Source organism: Sinocyclocheilus grahami, unplaced genomic scaffold, assembly GCF_001515645.1.
Source record: "Sinocyclocheilus grahami isolate Dianchi unplaced genomic scaffold, SAMN03320097.WGS_v1.1 scaffold311.1, whole genome shotgun sequence".
NCBI classification, from domain to species: Eukaryota; Metazoa; Chordata; class Actinopteri; order Cypriniformes; family Cyprinidae; genus Sinocyclocheilus; species Sinocyclocheilus grahami.
The window spans coordinates 469,120-491,627 of NW_015505490.1; the positions used below are offsets into that span (position 1 = coordinate 469,120).

A 22,508-nucleotide genomic window follows, 5' to 3' on the forward strand; every position below is an offset into this window, starting at 1 on the left:
CCCCCCCCCCCCCCCCAGGTATGTCCATCTCCTGAGCTGTATGAAGGCTATGATGGTTCCCTGGGCCTGTGTACTTGCAGAGGGCTGTCCAGGCCTGAGCCAGACAGGGTTGAGTGTGTGGGCTGGTGCCGGAGCATCCTGAGTCCAGTTCTGCAGCTGGTTTGCACTGGAAGCCTTTACCTGCTCTACACTGAGTCTAATCAACAGGTCAGGCCTAGTCATGATGTGGTGTTAGGAAGGAGACCCAAAACATGATGACCACCTCATAGTAGTCTAGTTTTGGGGTAACACATTACAAGCAATGTGCCAAATTAATTTTTCACCCAGATAGTAAAAATGCATGTAATTTGTTTCATAACATCTTGATAAAACTGCATGTCTTACTTTTCCATGTATTACATTAATTTGAAAACCTCTTGCTTTGATAGGAGTAATAGGGGTATATTTTAATGCATGCATTTAAGCATTGTAGCCTCTCAAAATTTTTGTTTTAAAAAAATACACCAAAACAAAGTTTCTTTTTTTTGGTCAAAAATATAATATTCTTATATGATTAGTTGATTAACGTGACTGAATTTCCAGTATGGATACAATTTTGCTGCATGAAAATCTGGACATTTTAATCATTTTATGCAATGCTATTTTAGTATTATTTATATACTGTTATTATATTTATTAATATTTTGAATTAGCTTTTATATATTCAGTTTCCATTTGAATTTTAGTCTAGTACAATTTATAGGCAAACATTTTTTTATTTAGAGGCACTGTTCATAAACTGTAAACCATTCTACTTGCTGCGGGAGTTTTATTCTTTCATTCTCGTGAATGTGTACATTCCTCCAGACGCGTGTGTGAGTGCAGCGCTTCAACAGTTGGCTGAACAAATGGACTGAAAATGGAGCAAAAGTACCCAGACTCTCTTTCAATCATTCTTGGATATTCTAACAATGCAAATATTTCCCGTAAAACTGCCAAAATACAGACAGCATGTTACATGTCCCACCAGAGACAGTAATATATTGGATCACTGTTACACCACAATAAAGGATGCATTACTCTGTCCCACGGGCAGCTTTGGGGCTCTCTGATCACTGTCTAGTTCATCTCATACCAACCTAAAGGCAGAAACTGAAATCAGTTTGATGGACTAATGAAGTAGATCCGGATTTACAAGCCTGCTTCGACTGCACTGATTAGAGTGTTTTTGAAGCTGCAGCCACCAATCTGGATGAGCTCACAGATACTGTAACTTCATATATCAATTTCTGTGAGGATATGTGCATTCCTACCAGGACATTTCTATCATTCAGTAATGATAAACCATGGTTTACTCAAACAGCTTCGTCATGCCAAAGAGGATGCTTACAGAAGTGGGGATAAAATCTTGTATAACCAGGCCAGAAACAGACTAACAAAAGCGATCAGAGTGGCTAAAAAAAGCTATTCCAAAAAGCTGAAAAAACAGCTTTCAGCCAATGACCCAGCGTCAGTATGGACTGAGGAACATCACCAAGTACAACACATCACCCCCACAGTCTGTGGAGAATCAACAACTGGCTGACGATCTTAATGTGTTTTACTACTAGTTTGAAAAGCCCAGTCTTACACCCCACACCCGCTCTGATCTGCACTTCACACATGCACCTACCCCCCCTGCAACCCCCTCCCTCCCTCTCCTCTCCTCTCCTCTCCAACCATTCAACCTGTGCTTAAGGTCTGTGTACAGGATGTGAACTGGGTCTTCAGAAAACAGAAGACTAAGAAAGCTTCAGGCCCAGATGGTGTTTCACTTGCCTGTTTAAAGGTCTGCGCTGACCAACTGGCCCTCATCTTTACACATATCTTCAACTGATCTCTGGAGCTGTGTGAAGTTCCCTCCTGCTTCAAACACTCCACTATCATTCCAGTCCCCCAAAAAACCCAAATCACTGGATTTAACAAAACTACAGACCTGTTGCTCTCACGTCTGTGGTCATGAAGTCATTTGAGAGACTGGTGTTGGCCTATCTAAAAGACATCACTGGACCCTTGCTGGATCATCTTTAGTTTAGTTTAGTTTAGTTTAGTTTAAAATTAGAGATGCAGTTGAGTTTTTTTATTCCTTCTTTCAAGTGTCATAATCCATAGGATGCTTAACTGCAAAAAAGAAAGGAAACACAGTATGACTGGATAGCGTTTACAACAAAGTACACAATGTGAGGGACTTGCACAAGACATTGAGAGTGTAATACAGCCCTGTTTACACACAAGTGAGAGCTTAGCACAAACAGCGGTAGGATAACACTCTGACCTATTTGTCATTAAACTACCCTTGTGTTTTCTTTAAAGGTGAGCATGTCTAGAAGCATGCTGGAGACCGTCATCAAACACTGGGACTCCCGTGGGAGCTTAGAATGCAATGTGCAGCTCAACTTCTCCAGGCCTGTGTACACAGTTAAAACAGGGGGTGAGTGGCCAGAGACAAGGGCAGGAAGTAGAGAGGGTTTCATGACCACGGTTTATCAGCAGCCTGCTCTCTGTTTGCCATTGTGCAGAGGCGGGCTTCTTTGGTCTGCTTAATGCCGTCCCTGTGGAGGTCAGGAGGTTGATTCTGGCCCACAGCCAGCAAACCAACAGCCATTTTGAGCCCCTAGATACAGACCGAGGTATGTAATACATCAATATGTTTTATATACTGTATACACACAACCAGTGTATTAGACATGTTTTGTTAGGAAACATCAAAGACAAAGAGGAAGATTGGGATTCTCATTGGTCCAGTAAATCATCAGCGTTCGATACGTCCGACATGAGGCCTGGAGGAGTCTTGAACCCAACAGCATGTCTACACCCGGGAGACATTCTTCTCTTTACCGTGACCCAACAGCACTATCCTCAGTATGATGTGTAAGTACATGCTGAAATGTGATTCATCTGCAGCCCATCCATTTTCATTGTCACAGAGGGAATCCTGCTTTTTTCACAGAGACAGCTTGTACAACACTAATTATGCGTTTGACTGGGGACCCTTCAGATTACTGGCACAAGACCAAGAACTGGCACGATCTACCCACTCCCTTTTTTCCATAAGTCTCCATGAGCCTGGGGTATACACCTTCAAACTCAGCAGCCACCAGCATAGGCACATGGTATTATGATCCATTTTCATGTTATGGTGGATAACTGTTACATGTTATTAAAATTATGTACTACTAAATACTAAATAAATGAAACAATAAAATACTAAAAACTAAAATCAATTGTTTTAAATGCAAATTAAATTTAAGTAGTTGTTTCAGTTAAATATGTTTACACTCATACTTTGGTAAAATTACAGCTTTACATATATTAATACATTAAAAACAGTAATATTGTGAAAAATTATTTAATTTATTTAACAATTTAAAATAACAAAATGTCATTTATTCCTGTGAATCAAAGCTGAATTTTCAGCAGCCATTAGTCCAGTCTTCAGTGTCACATGGTTCTTCAGAAATCAATCTAATTAATTGATTTGGTGCTCAAGAAACATTTGTTATAATTATCAATGTTAAAAACAGTTGTGCTGCTTAATAGTTTTGTGTAAACCGTGATACTTTCTTTTTCAGGATTCTTCGATGAATAGAAAGTTAAGAAGAACAGCATTTATTTTAAATTGAAATCTTTTGTAACATTATAAATGTCTTTACTGTCACATTTAATCAAATAATGCATCCTTGCTGAAGAAAAGTAATACCTTATTCTTTTAAAAGCAATGTATTTATATATATTCTATTCTAAGTGATAAAACTCTTCATTTCTCACACATCACACCTCATATTTTCCTCTCATCTCAACTTTTAGGGTCAAATTTGCTTGTTATTGTGAAAATGACAGTTGTATTTTATTATAATTCTCTTTAAAATCTAAGTGATTAATAAATCATTTTCACACAATAAATATTTAAATAATTTTCTATTTCACTTTGTTTAGTTTATCTTAATTTTAAATATTTAACAATTATTCCTATTTGAAGATTGAAATTATTGGTCTGAGACAAGGAAAAAACAAACAAACAAACAAAAAATAAAAATAAAAATAAAATTCAAGGTATGATAAATCGTTTTCAAAACTTTCACATAAAAAAATAAAAAGTTTAAATCGTTAAAACCAAAAGTTAAAATCAACCACTATGTCCATTTATTCATTGATGTTATTGTTTGGTTCTTTCAGTATGTTCGGGTAGTGCCTGCAGGTGGAGAGTGCTATGACTCTGGACCCTTCTTCCCTTCTGACCCACATCATTTGACTCGCATGGGCATCGCACAGAGACGCCAACTGCTGCTCCGCCCCGACTGGCTGATGATCGGTGGGCTTTTAGTAGGAGCTGTAGTAATCCTGTGCTTGTGTGTCATAATATTGGTAAGTGTTAAGGAAGGCTTTAACAAAAACCTTGGGGTTAACAAAGCTTGGCTTATTAAAGCGAATGAACACTGTGTCCTCACAGATCCTGTTCAGGGAGTACGGCTGGCCTGAGAAACTGCCAGCTCAGGCCAGGTACCGTGATCTGCAGCTAAGGTACAACATGGACGACTATTCATCAAAGGGCTCCAGGGTGGTGGCTGTGAAAAAAACACATCGAAACCTGCAGGTGGGGTTGACTGAGGACTCAGTGCAGAGAGGTAACCACTGACGTCAAAAACCACAGACACATGAGCAAACCTTTTTTTGTACTACCAGGGGCTACATATGCTACCTTCTTACACAATTAGACCCACCTTACACAAGATCACTGTGCGAACCAGGTTCATCCCCTTGACCGTAATGCCTCATGTACAGCCACATCACATTCGATACGAGTTAAAAGATTACACAGACTTCACATACACTAGTAACAAACATTGTTAACACGTTGCAATTAGGAACTAACAATGAACTTGATCTTTTTTCTTTTTTTTTTAACGTTTTTGAAAGAAGTGTCTTTCCATGGCTGGAAAGAGACTTAATAAATTCAAAATGACAGTAAAAAGTACAAATTTTAATAAAACTGTAATAAAAAATATAAACTAATTTAATTTAAAACAACTGTTTTAATATATGTTATAATATAACTTTCTTCTGTGATGTCAAAGCTGAATTTTCAGCATCATTACTCCAGTCTTCAGTGTCACATGATCCTTCAGAAATCATTATATTATGCTGATTTGCTGCTGAATAAATATTAATTTTTATTATCAATATTGATAACAGTTGTGCTGCTTAATATTTTGTGGAAACTGTGATAGTTCAAACTTAGACCAAACCTTATTGTAAAATGTTATCCAAATATGATTAGATTTGGAATTATTTGAGACTGAATAAAAATTATTATTATTATTAATTATACATTTTGTTTTCATTTTTCCCCAAGTACAAACATACTACTGGTGGCAGGAAGTAACTAATTTTATATTATAAAATATAACATTATTTGTATTATATGGCCAAAAAACAGACAAAAGGAAAACATTTGATCAATTAAAGCTACTTTTTTTCTATAGACAGAAAAATATCTATGGATGCTTGAAAATGAGCAAACATGATTTTAGACATGACACCCAATGCTTTTTGAACATTATCAAATTACAAGGAATCCCTCTGTACTTCACAATAAAGGAGAAACCAATTTCCCCAAGATCTCAAAAGCTTGTTTCTTTATTTGCTTCAAGTAGCGTTTGAACATCCATTGCCAAGATTCCTTGTCTGCTTAAGATCACAATGATATCAGGCTTCATTCATCATGGCTGTAGCAAACTGACCTATTTTAAGTGCAAGTTTAGGATACCCCTGATGTTTTGGCAGAACCATATATATCTCTGTTTGACAAACACTTAGAGTCCTAGACAGCATCATACACAGTTACCAAAGATTATTCTTCACTCTCAATGCAACGATTGTCAGGAGGTGTATTGGGTGTGACACATTTGGCTGTCCTATGGTATTGTATTGGCTCTGTCCAGAGCTAGAATTCCCACAGACTGTGCTCACATTGCCCACAGCGGTGTCAAATGAATTCTGGGACTATGAAGAGCAAGTGGATCTTGAAGCCTTCAGCTCCAGCACCTTCTACGACATCCTACTCAAGCACAGCGTGTCTGTCACAATACGTCTCGGGCAGCTCAGAGGAGAGGTGAGACTCTATGAGAACAACAGTCTATTTCCCGCCCCTATATGAGCTTCAAATATCACCCTCGTAAAGTTCAAATATATTTACCCATATTGAATAACATCACTGAGAAGCTCAGTTGTAATTAGCAGTCTCTCTTGTTTCATGCTTCACTATCATACTATGTGGGATACAGCAGTGAATTGTTACTTCCCTGGGGCGAAGTGTGTGGATCAACTTGTAAAATGAGTTGTAAATATAGCATTCCTTTGTCAGCTTGTTTCATTGATGGAAACATGCTCCCTGTTTAGGTGAAGCAGCTCTATCAGGGGGTGCTGGGGAAGTTGAGAGAGCTCCACCCTGGCTGGAGGATGTTTGGAGGGAAAACCGAAGGTCTGGAGAGGCAGGTGGAGCAGGAGATGGTGCGACGAAGAGCACTGGGCAATCAGCTGACACAGCTACTGGACAGCCAGCTGCAGATCCTGCGGGTGGAGATGAGATCGCAGCAGGCCATGCAGAAGACCTTCAGAGCGCGACTGAGAGAGAGCGCGAGGCTTCTGAGACTGCTGGCTGAGGGTCAGACCTCACTCTGGGATAAACACATTAAGCAACGGTATGTCATAGAGAGGCAGATATGTATCTGTCTGTTTTATCTCTGCTTGTTTATGTGTTTATGTGTTTGAAACTTAAAGAAAAATCCTCAACCACAAAAAAGTGGTTAATTAAAGTCAATTGATTAAAAATATATTATCAAATTAATCATATTATAATAATCAAATTAATCACACTTAATCGTATACATTATATATTTGCCTAGAAAATCCCCCAAATGAAGCCCCCATTTCATTTTAGTGGCAGACAAATGCATTGAATGGACATTACAAAAAGTGACTTAAGAAGAATAGACTACTGTTCAAAAGTATTTCGTCAGTAAGATTTTTTTTCCAGCAAGGAGACATTTAATTGACATTGAATTGAAGACATTTATAATGTTACAAAAATTTTACATTTAAAAAAATGCTGTTCTTTTGAACTTTCCATTCATCAAAGAATCCTGACTGTTTCCATACAAATATTAAGTAGCAAAAACTTCTTAAACATAAACATTGATGATAATAAGCAATTTTTCTAGAGCACCAATTCAGCATATTAGAATGATTTCTGAAGGATCATGTGACACTGAAGACTGGAGTAATGACTGCTGAAAATTCACCATCACAGAAATAAATTACATTTTAAAATATATTCAAATAGAAAACAGGTAATTTACATTGTAATAACATTTCACAGTATTACTATTTTTACTGTATTTTTAATCAAATAAATGCAGACTTGGTGAGAGATTTCTAAGAGACTGCATTCAAAAACATTTAAAAATCTTACCGACCCCAAACGTTTGAATGGCGGTGCATTTTTTAAAAATTTCATATCATCGAAGTCTATCACTGGCCTACAGATTCACTGTGGTTTTTACAATTTACAGTTTTACAATTAAGTTGTCGATCTGTCCGAGGTGGGCTATTCACATAGGATGCATTCTTTTATTTCGCTGTCATGTTTTTAAAATAGTCTACATCCAGGCAAGACCCCTCCCCCCTCAAAGGAGTAAAATTTGCATTAACCTGTTGTAATTTGCATTAGTGTTAACTAAAAGCAGTAGAATGTTATTGTGTGGCTTCATTTAGATAGCTAAGTACATGACTGTATACTCAAAATTTCAGGGTTCTCAATGACTGTATTGTAATTATTTGTGGAAGAACATGGTTTGTATAACGGAGAATCTCATATCATCTTCGTCCCAGCCCTCTTATCGCATTTCCAGATCAATAATCACAAAGGAAGTGAGTAGCTTAAAGCTTTGTTCAGAGTGCACACAACTGTGATTTACTTTCACATCTGATCTTTAGGATTGACTGTTTAGTAACTGCTGTGATGAAACTGGATCTGTTTGTTTAGAAAGTGCTGTTTTTATCTGATATGTCTGCCTGGATGCAGTATGAGTTACGCATTAGCATAATATGAAGAAAGTAGGTTTCATTGGGAAAAACTAGACATTTCGCCTCTCCTCATATCTATGATGTCATTGCTCAACACGCATCACATCAGATAACATAAGCATCAGAGGGCATCAGCAAGGTGTCCTTGACGCCCAGGAAGAGCACGACACAGCCAGGCCACCGTAAAATCAATGTCGGCCTGACTTAAATGCCTCTGGACCTACCCAGCCTCTGCACAGCCTGCCCTTCACCTCCCTCAGCACCTCCTTCTGATTGCACATATCACATGGACACTTCAAAGCCCAAAGCCTCCACTCATCCCAATGTGTTGGCATTCATTAACCTTAGTTTTTTTTTCAATACCATAGTAAACTCATACTAAATTACTGTTTCATTAAAAAATATCAAACTTTAAAGTATATAAATAGCTTCTTTAATATTGTTATTTAAATGTTATGTTAATCCATGATTCATAACCTACTGTATATGTTGTGCATTGCAGTGTTCTGGAGCGGGTAGCTGTGCTGGCTGATGAGATGACTGAGAAGGTATCAGTGGAGAGCCAGAGGCTGGGGGCCTGGGTTGTGCTTAAAGAGGGCACTGGAGCACAGCTATTATGCCCTGCTACTGGATCAGTCCTCAGTAGGGAAGACATCATCGGTGAGACCTTTTCAGATATTAACCATGTAATTCAGACCTGATGTTGTCACTGTTTTCAGTCAGCGGCTGTGCAATCATGTCCCCTAGCCTAGTGGAATATAATAGAACATAGCCATACTTGAAAAGCCTGGCTACACCACTAGGTGGAGGTATTTTACAACATTGCCCACGCATTGCTGGTCAAATCCTGACAAATAGCTTCTGAGGCTCAACTTGGCATGTCTCTTGCATGACTGATTGATTAAAGTCTGCAGAAACACAGACAGATTTCACTCTTTTCCCCTCCGCAGCTCCTGATGGATCTGTTAGAGCTTGTGATGCCGTTCATGTAAACCCCCTCACAGGCCTCATTCAACCCAACTCTAATGCCCATATGTTACTGGCCAGTGGACACAGCATGCCAGTTCCCCCGGACTTCTTCCTGCACCCCCAGACTGGCAAACTACTGCCTGTGGCTGGAAACGTGGGCTTTGATCCTGCTTCCTCCATCCTTGTCTTTACAGCCGATGCTTGTGTGGGTGAGTCATTCGGTATGCTAGTTAGTACATTTAAATGAATATTCTGAGTTCAGTTCAAGTTAAGCTCAATCAACAGCACTTATTGTTGATTACAGTAAAAATAATTCAAACTCGTTCATTAAAAAAAAAAAAAAAAAAAAAGGAGATTACAATGAGGTGCTTAGGATGTAAGTACAAGGGGACAATTTTTGAAGGATGTGCAGCTTTTTATTAAAAAAAAGTACTTACATTCTTTTTTGTTAAAAATTGTGTATTTGGCTATATGAACTGTAGAGTTATTCCTGTCATTTTTATTGTCATTTTAGATGTTACATTGTCATGGCAATGAAGCAAAATCGAATATAACTTTAATTTAACATTTTAGGTTAAGTTACTAAGCTAACTACTTTTTCCTCACTAAAGTCACATTCCCATGCATATTGTTCACGTCTTGTTGCTGTACTTTTGAAACGGTATTGCAACATTTACAGATTTGACTATTCACTTCCATTGTAAATGCTCCACTGTAACCCAAGTAAAGGAGGGATAAGTGGTCATCAACATTGTGCCACAAATTTCGTTTATTGAAATTCTCAGTCTCCAGCTCCTTCCTATTTGATGTTCTGTAAAACTTATCTGAATTAGTTAGCACCTGTTTTTATACAGTCTATGGTTAGCACCAGCAACCATGGGGGCGGAGCTTAGCAAAGGTTAATTTAATATGGGATATCATTGCAACAGTGCAAGAGCTTTCAGAACTTTTGTCATTTTGATAATATGATCACAGATTTTTCTTATATGATCACAGTGGTGATTAATACCAAATATCAGTTTTATTGAATTATTAATAAAAGTTTAGTTACAGGTTAATAGGTTATGTACATTAAGTGTTATATTACATATTATAATGATATATGTTTAAAATATTTTGTTAATTAGTTTTTTTCATTATTTTAATTTAAATTTTTATTTATAAAATATTTGTTTGTATAAAATATTTTCATTTGTCAGTTTAATATTTATAGTAGTGTGATTAAAACTTTTTAATTGATTTTTGCTAATTCAAGTGTACAGTACTTACAATAGAAATAATTGGGAGTAATTTTTACTTAAAAGTGAAAATGTGAAACTTAAAATTTTTCATAAAAGTACTTACATTATTATTATTATTATTATTATTACATGTGTATTATGTGAGCTGAAAAAGTTCTAGCCATTTTTATGGTCCTTTTACGTGGTCATTTTGGTCATTTTATTTTGGCATGACACTGAGGCAAAAACTCCAGACTTCAAACTTCAGAATCAAACGGGTTAGTTTAGGAAAAGGCTAGTGATTTTTTCACATTCAAATCATATTAACACACACACTGTTCACATCTTGTGGCTATACTGTAAAATTTTAAAATTAACATTTATTTACATTTCTAACATTTTTAACATATATGTTAACATTTGGATTGGCCCCATCCACTACTGTTGGAAATGTATCACTGTTGATTGAAATTTTATTGAACCCAGCATTTTCTTTCTTAGGTGAGGTGGGAAAATGGGAATCACCCCTGCTGCCTTTCATACCGTACCCTCCATCCCGCCATGCTGAAATCCATGCTTCTTCCAAACTACGGGGGCTTCGTTCAGGCCAAAGGCTGGTGCTCGGAGGACCCATGTGTGACTGTGACACTGGTGTTTTGGTGCCTATTCTGGCAGTGACCATCCATCCACAAACAGGATTGGTTTATCCTTTGGGAGGCGTGCACACGTGTCCCATCTTGCATCTGCGGCAGCCTATTCAGATAGGCTGTCCCATGCTGGACCCACGTACTGGCAACCTAGTGCTCATCACAGGCGTCAGTCTTGATCCCCATACAGGTCCATTTTCTGATTGCTGAAAAAATGTCTCGGTATGTTCAAACAGCCTGATTGATGAGTGTCTCTGTTCAGGGGCTGTATTTCCAGTTGGGGGGCTTCTCCTAGGCGAGTCCTTCATCGAGCCCTTGAGTGGCCGGATGGTGCGGGTTGGTGGAGGCAGCGTGCGAGGAGGAAAGATGGTGCCTCATGCTGGGGGTTTCCAGGCTCTGCTGGACAGCCAGGCTCTGGGCGCTTGCTTGCGGGTGGCAGAGCTCCTGCAAGGATTCAGTGAGGAGTGGAGCTCAGCAGCTGCAGATCCACAAGGTGACCTGGACAGACTCTCGGCAGCAACATCTGAGCTGGAGCAGGCCTGGAAAAGCAGCCAACACTGTATGTTGCAGCTGCTGAGTCGCCTGGAAGCCTTACAGGAACAGGCCAGGGGTGTGGTGGAGAATGGCGGTAGTGTGGGTGGGTAGGAGCTCCTTGCTACAAAACATCTAAACATTGCAAGATCTGCACATTAATATAAATTAGGTTATTGCAACAATTGTCATTCTAACAAAATTGTTATCACAGTTATTGATACTTTGGTAAAATTGTGATGCAGTGGCTCCGCCTTAATAGCTATAAAAGCTGCCTTAAAAACTGATCAGATGTAGATTGCCAACTGTTGTCTACCATTTCCTTTTCTAATGTTTATGGACAATCTGTGTGCTTGGATAGTGTTAAACAAATGTTATGGGAAGGATAAAAAATATGATGTGGATAGTAACTAAAAAGTTCACTTGAATCACTTAGAAATAACTTTCAAATGAGGCTTTTTTATTTTCTATTGGCTGTGAATGTGTTGACATATTTTCCTCCATTGTGATTTGCTGTCTCTGCAGTTCTTAATCAAGCCACTGCATAATTTAACAATTTCTTTCAAGAAAAATGACTAACAAAAATACTTTGCAGTGTCACATTTCATTTCATTCCAGTCCATGTAATATTAATATCAAATCTCTTTTTACTATTTTATGAGCAGATTTGACTGAAAACCATGCTGTTCATTATTGTGTGATGTTCTGTAAGGCTTGTCTGAGTGAGTTGGCAACAGTAGGCAACGGGGAGCGGAGCTTAGTGAAGGGTCATTTAATATGGGATTCAAACAGTGTTTGTCAGTTTAATTATTTTTCATTTATGATATCAGTGCTGTTTAATGCCAAATATAATCGTTCTTATAATATCACTAACATTAGGTTATGTAGGTAAGTGATATTAATTTAGGATATGCTATAAGGTAAAATTAAAAAAATCTCTGATGCTCACCAAGGCTGCATTCATTTGATCAAATACAGTAAAAACAGCACAGAACACTTTTCTATTTTAATATATTTTTGAATATAATTTATTCCAGTGAATGCCATCTGATTAAAGCTGAATTTTTGCTAAAGCAATTTTGCCTCCTTGCATTCTTCCCTTCCTTTAGGGGAAATCAAGCTTCCTGGCATTGAGCTCTCCTTGCCAGCTCTCCCCGGGTTGGAGTATCCTGACCCTGGAGGCTCGGGTTTGCATGTCCCAGTTCTGGGAGCTCAGTTGGACTGGGTGTCAGGATCTATGGTGCCCCTGGCAGGAACCATGGAGGATGCAGATGGTAAAGGTAATGGAGGTTACTAGTAATGTCCAAATCCTGTTACATTAATCTCTAGATGTTAACCTAGAGTATATTATGACTCTCAGGGCTAGTTCCCATACATTTTGGAGCGCAGACGGTGGATCCAGTGACAGGGGTGCTGGCTCCGGTTGTGGGGGCCAGTCTGGATGTTTGGAAACGGACTGTGGTTCCTGTAACTGTGTCCCAGATTCTGACGTTAGGAGAAAACCCAGACAGTGTCACAGTGAGCGAAGTTGAACTAAATCACAGCCGCATAAAAGCTCATTTGGCTCGAGGGTGTTTATATGCGTGCAAATGTGTGTTTGTTCACCTCAGGTGGAAGCCCTCCAGAAGGAGAGCAGTGTACAGGGCAATTACTGGCATGAGCAGACACTGAAGGAAGAGGAGATGGTGGGAGATTTTGACAGAGCCGTTAAACACCATCTGTCCACATCCATACATGAGTCTGACTGTGTGAGTTGACGCCACAGAGATGTCACTACGCTCTGTGGCCTATTTAAAATGCAAGTCTTTGGACCAAGTATCTATTTAAATTTTTGTGAGTGTGATGGGAAGCGTTTCCACCATCCCTGCATCCTGAATGAGATTCTGTGCATGTTCATGTGTGTTCGTGAAACAGATAGACTGGATGGACACAGACAGGCAGCTCAGGGAGACCGCCGCTGAGATTCAGGAAAGTGCTCAGTGTGAGGCCCAGAGAAAAGCTCTCCAGAACTCAGAGTTATCGCTGTTCCTACCAGCCCATGTGTTACACACTCTCACAGGAGGTCAGTCCTCGCACTCATACTCCCACTGAGAGTGCAAACGGCTACGCTTTAAAGATTCAATACATAGAACTCATAATTTGAGGTCGGTAAGATTTTTTTTGTTTTAGAATGTTTTAGAAAGAATAAAGTCTCTGATTCTCACTAAGACTGCTATTATTTGACAAACAAACTGTAAAATCAGTAATATTGTGATTATTATTGCAATTTAAAATGTTATATTCTAATATATTAGAATATACTGTGACTGTGACAGCAAAGCTAAATTCTCAGCAGCTGGTCTTCAGTGTCACATGATCCTTCAGAAATCATTCTAATATGCTGATTTGGTGCTCAAGAAATATTTTGTTTTATTATCAGTGCTGTGCAACAGTTGTGCTGCTTAATATTTTTGTGGAAACCATGATAATATTTTTTCAGGATTCCTTGATGAATAAAAAGTTAAAAAGAACAGAATTTATGGTCACACTTTATTTGAAGGTCTCACTGTTAACTAACTATTAATATTAACTACTAACTAGTAATATGCATGCTGGTTAATAGTGAGAATCGGTCCTTAAAATTAAGTGTTACTGAATTATTTTGCAATACAAATCTTTTGTAACATAAATGTCTTTACTGTCACTTTTGATCAATTTGGTGCATTCTTGCTGAATGAATGAATTTCTTTCAAAAAATAAATCTTACTGACCCCAAACTTTTGAACAGTAGTGTATAAAATATAGACTGCTATAAGAAAGAAACTGAGACTGTAAGAGACTGAAACTGAGACTGAGACTTCTATAAGTAAGAGACTGCTTTTGACAACTTATTTGACAACTTATCTGTTTATGTTAAAGAGATAGTTCACTCAATATTTACAGTTCTGTTTTTATTTGCTCACCTTCATGTCTTGCTTACATACAACAAAAAAATTTAGAATTTGAAGAATCTTCACACAGGTCTTTTCTATACAACAAAGTAGTATAGAACAAAGTAGTATGGCTGCTCAAATGCAAAAATTAAGACAACCCCCCCCTGCAAATTATATGTCATTATTCACTGATAATCTTCCCCTCCAGTAAGCAGTAAACTCAAGAATCAAAGCTCTGAACTATTGAGTCATACTCTGATTTTTGTGAACAAATCAATCTTAATTTGTTCATCAGTTGTTATCAAATTGTTCAGTCTGATTTGTGAACAAGATCAGGATCACAAATCGTTTAAAATAATGATTCCTTCTCTGATCCGGTTCTTGAGTTCAAGATTCAATGATCCGTTCACAGCAGTTCTCGAGTGAACAGCTCACTGGAAGAGAAGATTATCAATGAGTTACTTAATGTTAGTGTTGTTCACATAAAGCTATCATATGACTTTATAATATGGCATATGAGTCACATGGACCAATTTCATAGTGCTTTTTGATGCCAATGTTTGGAGCTTAACCAACCCAGTCTCATTAGAAAACGTAACTATTTTACAATGTAATTCGTATGTACAATTTTTACAAAAAAAAACATGAACCTCTGAACCTAACCATCACTAGTGCCTAATTAGATCATAAGAAAACATACAGATAAGATCATACAAATTTAATAAAAAAACAACAACATTTTCTTCTCTAATCTTTTTGTATTTTATCTTTGTTTTCTTTTTATTTATTATACAATTAACAAAAGCAAAAAAGGCCTCTAGCACTAGCTTGCTCTATACTTTTTCTGTTCTATCTGTTTTCTTTTTATTTATTATATGATTTAAAAAAAAAAATTGCTACATGTACTGCATTAAGCTGACTGAGACTTGTTATAACACTTGCATATCATTGCTCTTTTCTTGATTTTGATTGCTTCCATTGTCCTCATTTGTAAGTCACTTTGGATAAAAGCGTCTGCTAAATGTCTAAATGTAAATGTAAAATGTAAATTAATTACCCATCAGTTTTCCAAAATTTAACATAGTTACATATTGCATTGTGAGTTTGTTGGCTTAACAGAGGTGACTATTAACTATCATTGTTTGGAAAAATGTTTTGTCCTCAATTTTGTTTCAGATAACAGCTTTAGGGTTTGGAATGACAAGATAGTTAATAAGTAATGACAAAGTATTCATCTCGGTGTGAACTTTTTCTTTAAGGAGATGAGGAGGAGTGGGAGCAGCAGTGTTACTGGCACACCGAGCTTAAGGCCGTGCTGAACCGAGTGAGTGTGTCCATTGAGAGACTGCAGAGGGACCGGGATCGGCTGTCGGCACAGGAAACGCAGCATCTGGTCAGCTTGTTTTCATATTGAAACATAAAAACACACTCTCACCCTCAGACAGAAAAATACAATGCTGACAACAGTCTGTTGAGCTCATTACTACTTCGTTAAACAGCTGAATGAGCAGATCGATACATTGGAAGCTTGATATCCTTCGCATGACTATTGGTGCGATCGCCAATATTCTGGCTTTGCACTGTCCATTTTCCAGTTTGATGGAGTGTGGTCTGGGATGAATAACACAGTGTATTTTGATTCTCACAGGATGGGAAACTGAGGGAGAAGGATCTGTGGGAGCAATTAATGCAGAGACAAGCAGAGCTGGATGCTGCACTTTCGTCTCTCCACTGTGCTCGTCAGGTCTGCCAGCTGCGTGCTGACATTGCGCAGGTAACACGTGCCGGAGGCCAGACATGCAATATAGGCTCATGACACTGACTGATAATTGTGTAGTGATGTCCTTGGTTTACCTTAGAGCCGTTTGGTATCTATTTGGGACAAGTAGGAACGCTTTAGCAAACTTTATTCCACCTTTTCCCCTGACAGTCTACTGAATTGATTCTTTTCCTAGTCTTTGGTTTCTGGCACATTCTGGTTTAAGGATTTTGGCGTGCTGCAGCCCAAGGGTGTTAGAAACCCTCTGAAAGTAATAGCCATGACTCAGCAGAAAGTCTTTCCTCGGCTTGAACGACTTATTCAGCTGTTGGAGGAAACCAAAGCACTTGGCCAGTCGACCAGCACACAGCGGCAGCAGAGCTCTGGTACAATAACCTCATTTATGCCTTATTACAGAAAAGTTAATCATGCTTTTATTTCAGTTGCAAAATGTTTCTCAAAAGGGAAGCAGGTGTTCGGGCGAGACAGTGCTTCCAGAGCGTGGACCGAATCTGTGTCTGTTGTGAAAGGTATTTTTCAATGCACAAAACAATAAATAGTGAGATTCTGGTTGTCAGCCTGTAGAATTTCATTTGTGTGTTTGTGTCTCCTGCTGCTCTAGGTGTCTCAACTCAGTCCTTTAAAGATCAAATGAAGGCTCAGTCTTCAAGTGAACAGAATGCCACGGTGCCCTCTCTTCCTCTGTCAAACCCATCTTACACTCAGAAAAGCCAGGAAAAAACACAGCTGAACCACAGCCAGGGTGAGGGTGTCTTAAGTCTGAGATGTTACCAGCATCCTCATTTCAGATCACAACATGATGTTCTCTCTTGTTCCATTCAGATGTCCAATCTCTCCAGGAACCTGGTCTGTCCGCACACATCAGTATCCCACAGCTAGCAGGTCAGAGTGTTTTACTTGAGAGCTTTGAGCTGAACCAGTGTATGTTTAAGACTCGTAGGTTCTTTTAACCATGAAGGTCACATTTGAACCACAGGAGCACACTGATGCAAAAACGTGATTTGTTACATTGCTTTAACACATGACTCAAGGTGTTATTGGGGCTATTAGCATGTTTTCTAAGGCAGCCATCACAATTTATAAACTTATGGAGTATATATTATACTTAGGTACTATAATAATTTTGTTTCCTATACTTGCTTACACTTAGAGTATGTTCACATCCCTAATACTAGATTTTAAACTTCATTAATTGCACCATTTGTCAGTGTTGTAGTACTCAAGTCTGGACACGACCGGACTCAGATTCAAGTCCATCTCAAGTCTGATTCTAAGACCATATTTTTTATGACAAGTCGAGAACAGCTCATTTGAGTCCAAGTCCAAGCCGGGTCCAAATGCTCCTGATAGATTTGGACTTGGACTTGAGACTGAGTCTGGTCTGGTCCAGAGTTGATTACTGCAGTGCTACCATTTTTTTCTACAGACATGAATTATACCTTAAATCGTGCTGTTTATTGGGGAGCAGTGTATTCTTACTTTTTCAAAGCATTCAGACTTAAGGTGTGGTCACATGTACTGTTGTTCGGCCAGTTTTCACACGTAAAATCCAATCATTTCAATAGTAATCCATGGCGAAAGATTTCCCCATGCAGATTTTACGGGTTCAGGTTATTCACACTGATTCGCCATGTTGACCAAAAGAAAGCTGGTTTCTGGTTAAACTGTGTTTGTACATAAACTACACTATTGACAATAATTAATTAATTCATTACATTTATATAGCGCTTTTCTAGGCACTCAAAGCGCTTTACATTGTCAGGGGGTATCTCCTCATCCACCACCAGTGTGCAGCATCCACCTGGATGATGCGACGGCAGCCATAGTGCGCCAGAACGCCCACCACACACCAGCTTATTGGTGGAGAGGAGACAGAGTGATGAAGCCAATTAGCAGATATGGGGATTGTTAGGAGGCCATGATGATCAGAGGCCAATGGGCAAATTTGGCCAGGATGCCAAGGTCACACCTCTACTCTTTTCGAAAGAAATCCTAGGATTTTTAATGACCACAGAGAGTCAGGACCTCGGTTTAACGTCTCATCCGAAGGACGGTGCTTGTTGACAGTATAGTGTCCCCGTCACTATACTGGGGCGTTAGGACCCACACAGACCACAGGGTGAGCACCCCTTGCTGGCCTCACTAACACCTCTTCCAGCAGCAACCTAGTTTTCCAAGGAGGTCTCCCATCCAGGTACTGACCAGGCTCAGCCCTACTTAGCTTCAGTGGGAAACCAGGCTTGGGGTACAGGGTGATATGGCTGCCGGCTCAATAGACAATTAACCTTCTTTTGCTGCAAATTCCAATTTTTGAGTGCAGAAAAATGACCCCCAAAACAAACATTGAAAAAAGGAGTCATTTCTAGGGCCTGAGTATTAGTATTAGAGTATGGGCAACATACTAAAAACCACTCAGAACGTGTTAGGAACCACATTTTAGTAACTTAGCATTGTGATGGCAAATTTTGAGCTGGAAAGAACCACTCACATTTTCTTCAGAAAATCAAAAAAAAAATCTAAGTATAAGTAAATGCTAAGAAACATGACAGCAATAAAACAATTTTTATGTGATTTTCCTGTATTGGTGTTCTGTATTTGTTTTATGGTGTTGCAGAGGAAGACTGGTCCAGACTAGTAGCACTATCTCCTCTCTTCCAGCTGATGAAGGAAGTGGAGCAACAGCTCAGGGATAGTGCCAGAGAAAGAGGCCTTCTCCAGCCTTCAGGTCAGGCTCTAATTATCACCACTGAAGCGTGCAATCTGAACTCATCAGAGCTGCAAAGTCATTAGTGTAGCAACAGATGACTTAAAGCCATGAAAAACATCATGTACATGTCAGTGTGGGAATATAACTGGAGCTTTATTTTTAGCAGTGTTATAACTTATTACTCATGTGGTGATGTAATTAATTAACAGCTTTATTTTTTGTTAAAGTTCGCAAAGATGCAGAGTGATCAAAGTCTGACACCAAAGTCTGACACCATTAAATGGTGTGTGTTTGTACATGCATTCAGGTGCAGGCCAGTCATTCATGGATTTCATGGATGCCCAGTGGGAGTGTGAGGGAGAGCTGATTCAAGTGAGCTCTGAAACCCTCAACCCACGACAGCTTCTGCTCTACCAGCATGGACAGTTTCTCCTCCAGCACCTTCACTTACATAAAATGGTCTGGATCCGTCTGTCTTTTTCTCCCTTGCTATTATGTTCTCATAGACAGTGTTGGGAGTAACTAACGAAATGTAACTACAATACTGATTCAACTACATTTTTAAGTAGCGTGACAAAAAAACATTAGATCTTTTAACAAGATGATGAGTTGAATATGCAGCTTAGTTTTAATTGGTTAGATAGATTATTTAAAAGTACCAGTTGAAAAAAAAATCATTTGAGTTCCTGCATTGATAGTTATGTGACATTTGACGATTTATTTTTCTAAAGGGATATACAAAATAATATTATGTAAAGTATTTTTTTTACAACAGTTATAGAATAGAATCTAATATTTGGTTAATTAATGTTCATCAAATTATTTATTTATGTTATTTATATAAAAAAAAATTTTTTTTTTAAATTGGTATTTAATATAAATGAATCAGTTCTAATGCTGTCACCTTTATTGAGTGTTTTTGTGGCAGATAAATACTGCTGAGAATATGCTTTTTAAAAATATATTTTTGAAAGATGTCTCTTATGCTTACAATACCTGGATGTGTTTATTTGATCAAACATACAGTAAAAACACAAATATTGTTAAATATTATTACAGTTTGAAATAACTCTTTACTATTTGAACTTACTGTAAATTTATTCCTGTGATGGCAAAGCTGAATTTTCAGCAGCCTTTACTCCAGGAACCGTGATATATTTTTTCAAGTTTCTTTGATGAATTATATATTATATGTCTTTACTGTCACTTTTGATCAGTGTAATGTGTCCTTGCTGAACAAAAGTATTAATTATTATAATTTTTTTTTCAATCTTACTGACTCCAAACTTACACGCAAACAGCCTTAAGTGTATTCACAGCTTTGGTTTCTTCATTCTAGATACCAGCAGTAACCCTTCAACTGGCTTCTACTCTTCCTTTCAACGACTACCATAACAATGCTTTCCGCAACTCTTTCTATTATCAGGTATCTAGGCGCTTAGGCATGTTTGTATTGAACCAGCTATAAAAAGAAAGAAAAGTTATTAATAATTTACCAGACTTTGAGAAGTGATAATTAGCACCACATTCTCTGTGATATAATTGGTCTCATGGCTAGTTCGGTTGCACTAAGGTTAAATGCCCTCATTTGTCAGTCACTGGGTGAGTGATAATTAATTCATGTTAAGCATACTTAGTGCTCTGTCATACAAACCCCTGTGCACTTAGCAGTTCCTATGTTTTCAGGAGGGACAGAAGACTCTGTTTGTTCGCAGTCAGAGATTGCAATCAGTGGGTGGCCTCTCTCTGCTGCTAATGCACTGTGCTGCACACATTTCCACCGGCCAGATGAGGACCGACACCATTCCTGCCTTTCAAAGAGCCTTCTACAAGGTGCTATAAGTAACCACTCCACACCAACCCAGCTTGAACAGCTTGATTGTGCTAATAGAGTCTTTCTTATTGACATAATGTCCTGTCCCCATTTTCAGGTTTTACAGGTGGGCCTAAGTGAGCTGTTCCATGCCAGACTGGGACAAACTGATAGTCCAGATGATGAGAGGCTGAAAGATTTGGCATCTGACACAGCTCTCAATGGTCTTCTACTGGAAAGAGTCCAGAAGCCAAGTCCTGGGATTTTTTCAGAGCATGTAAGTTTGATTTATTTCGCCATATTCGCCCCTCGTGTTCTCAGTAGCTGTTGCCAAGTAATTCAGAGGGATGTAACAGATGCCGTAGGATCAGATTGATGTGGCAGAAGTAATACATGTCGGAGTTTGAGATTACAGATGTGTGCTGTTTTCTGGGCAGGAAGTTTTGGGACGTCTGCGCAAATACAGAGAGGCTTCAGTGTTCCGCCAGGTCGAGAGTCTACTAAAAGAGTCTCCTAAGAGCCTGGAGATCAACCACCCCAACACTGACCCGTCACTCAATGATGGCCCAGAAAGCCAAGACACTGCTTCTCCATGAACTGACATTTTAACTTTGAACAGTGCTGCCTTTCTGACAGTGATGAATCCAACTTTCAAAGGCATGTTATATGCTGTGAGGCAGCTGGTGGCCTTATCGTCTTGGATGGTAAACCTCTATTTAATCCAGTTTTAATGTAGTTTTCGAGAATAAAGGCATGTTACAGAATTTGACCATGTTGGTATCTACCTAATCTGACTAGCTTCTACCAAATGACACAAATTTGCACCAAAATACCATACAGTTTGATTGGACGCACAACCTCAGGGTGCAATTTCTTAAGAAAAAACTAAACAATACAGGAGGTAGTGAAAATATAATGAATGAAATGAATATAATTGAATGAAAATATAATCTTAAAATTTTAAGAAATACATTTAGACAATGTACAAATACGGTGTCATACAAAAAGAAAAGTCACATAAAATGAACAGTAGAAATAAAGAGAAAAAAATTGAACAGAATCAACTAAATTAAATTGATCAATTACCTTATTGACTATAAATTTATGATTATAAATTTGCTCAAATAGCAAAAGAAAAAAATCCAATATAGCGTTTTCACGCCTTTCCAAAAGAAGAGAAAGATGTCAAATTTACTGTATTTACTTTATCTTTACATTTTTAAACATGAACATATAAATATATATATATATATAACCTTGCTAGATTTACGAAGTTAATAACTGTGGAAATTCTGTGGAATGGGACCATATAATTATATGATTTATTGCATTTAATTTATTTGTGTTTAGAACCGTCATTTCCCGCTGTCCACGACTGTATCCAACAGACCCAGTAGTTAAGACTCATTGTATTAGATTATGACTCAAATAAAAAGAAAGACAAGCATTTGCAGAATATATAGCTAAATAATGGCCTGAGCTTTGAGTTTAAAATAAATTTAAATTAGCAGAATGCTCAGGGCAAAATTATAATGATGATATTTTAAAGCAGCAACACATAAACTAGCTCTATCTTGTTCTGTTTACTATAAGAGTACAAGACAGTCCATCGACACTTCTCGGGTGTCTCAGAATGCAACTTTAACAGTCTTGTTTACCAAATACTTATACACATATGTAAGATTGCACTCATTGTTTTGTCTTGTTTGATTGCATTTTAGTGGTGTTTTTCTGCTATTCACATTTGATACAGCTGCTATTTTGTGCCTGAATGTCCCTCTAGGGATCAATAAAGTTTGTTTATGTAGAGTAACAACAAGAAATGG

At 38.2% G+C, this 22,508-nt stretch overlaps 1 protein-coding gene across 1 annotated transcript; it reads left to right on the forward strand.

The window, feature by feature from the left end:
* The first annotated feature begins 6,525 nt into the window (after positions 1–6,525).
* Positions 6,526–21,670, forward strand: LOC107601718 (uncharacterized). Its single transcript, XM_016293982.1, has 21 exons — positions 6,526–6,719; positions 8,606–8,763; positions 9,054–9,281; positions 10,794–11,129; positions 11,202–11,576; positions 12,580–12,750; positions 12,831–12,988; positions 13,081–13,218; positions 13,385–13,532; positions 15,642–15,775; positions 16,031–16,156; positions 16,338–16,527; positions 16,606–16,671; positions 16,764–16,904; positions 16,985–17,044; positions 18,777–18,887; positions 19,177–19,328; positions 20,209–20,295; positions 20,556–20,702; positions 20,801–20,959; positions 21,120–21,670. Exons 1-21 carry the CDS (start codon positions 6,526–6,528, stop codon positions 21,276–21,278), a joined length of 3,438 nt encoding a protein of 1,145 aa, XP_016149468.1. The 3' UTR covers positions 21,279–21,670.
* The last annotated feature ends 838 nt before the right edge of the window (positions 21,671–22,508 follow it).

Coding starts and splice junctions, on each gene's coding strand:
- LOC107601718 (XM_016293982.1), top strand. CDS start 6,526: ATGGTGCGACGAAGAGCACTGGGCAATCAGCTGACACAGCTACTGGAC. Junction 6,720..8,605: donor GATAAACACATTAAGCAACG/GTATGTCATAGA, acceptor TGTGCATTGCAG/TGTTCTGGAGCGGGTAGCTG. Junction 16,157..16,337: donor TGCGTGCTGACATTGCGCAG/GTAACACGTGCC, acceptor TTCTTTTCCTAG/TCTTTGGTTTCTGGCACATT.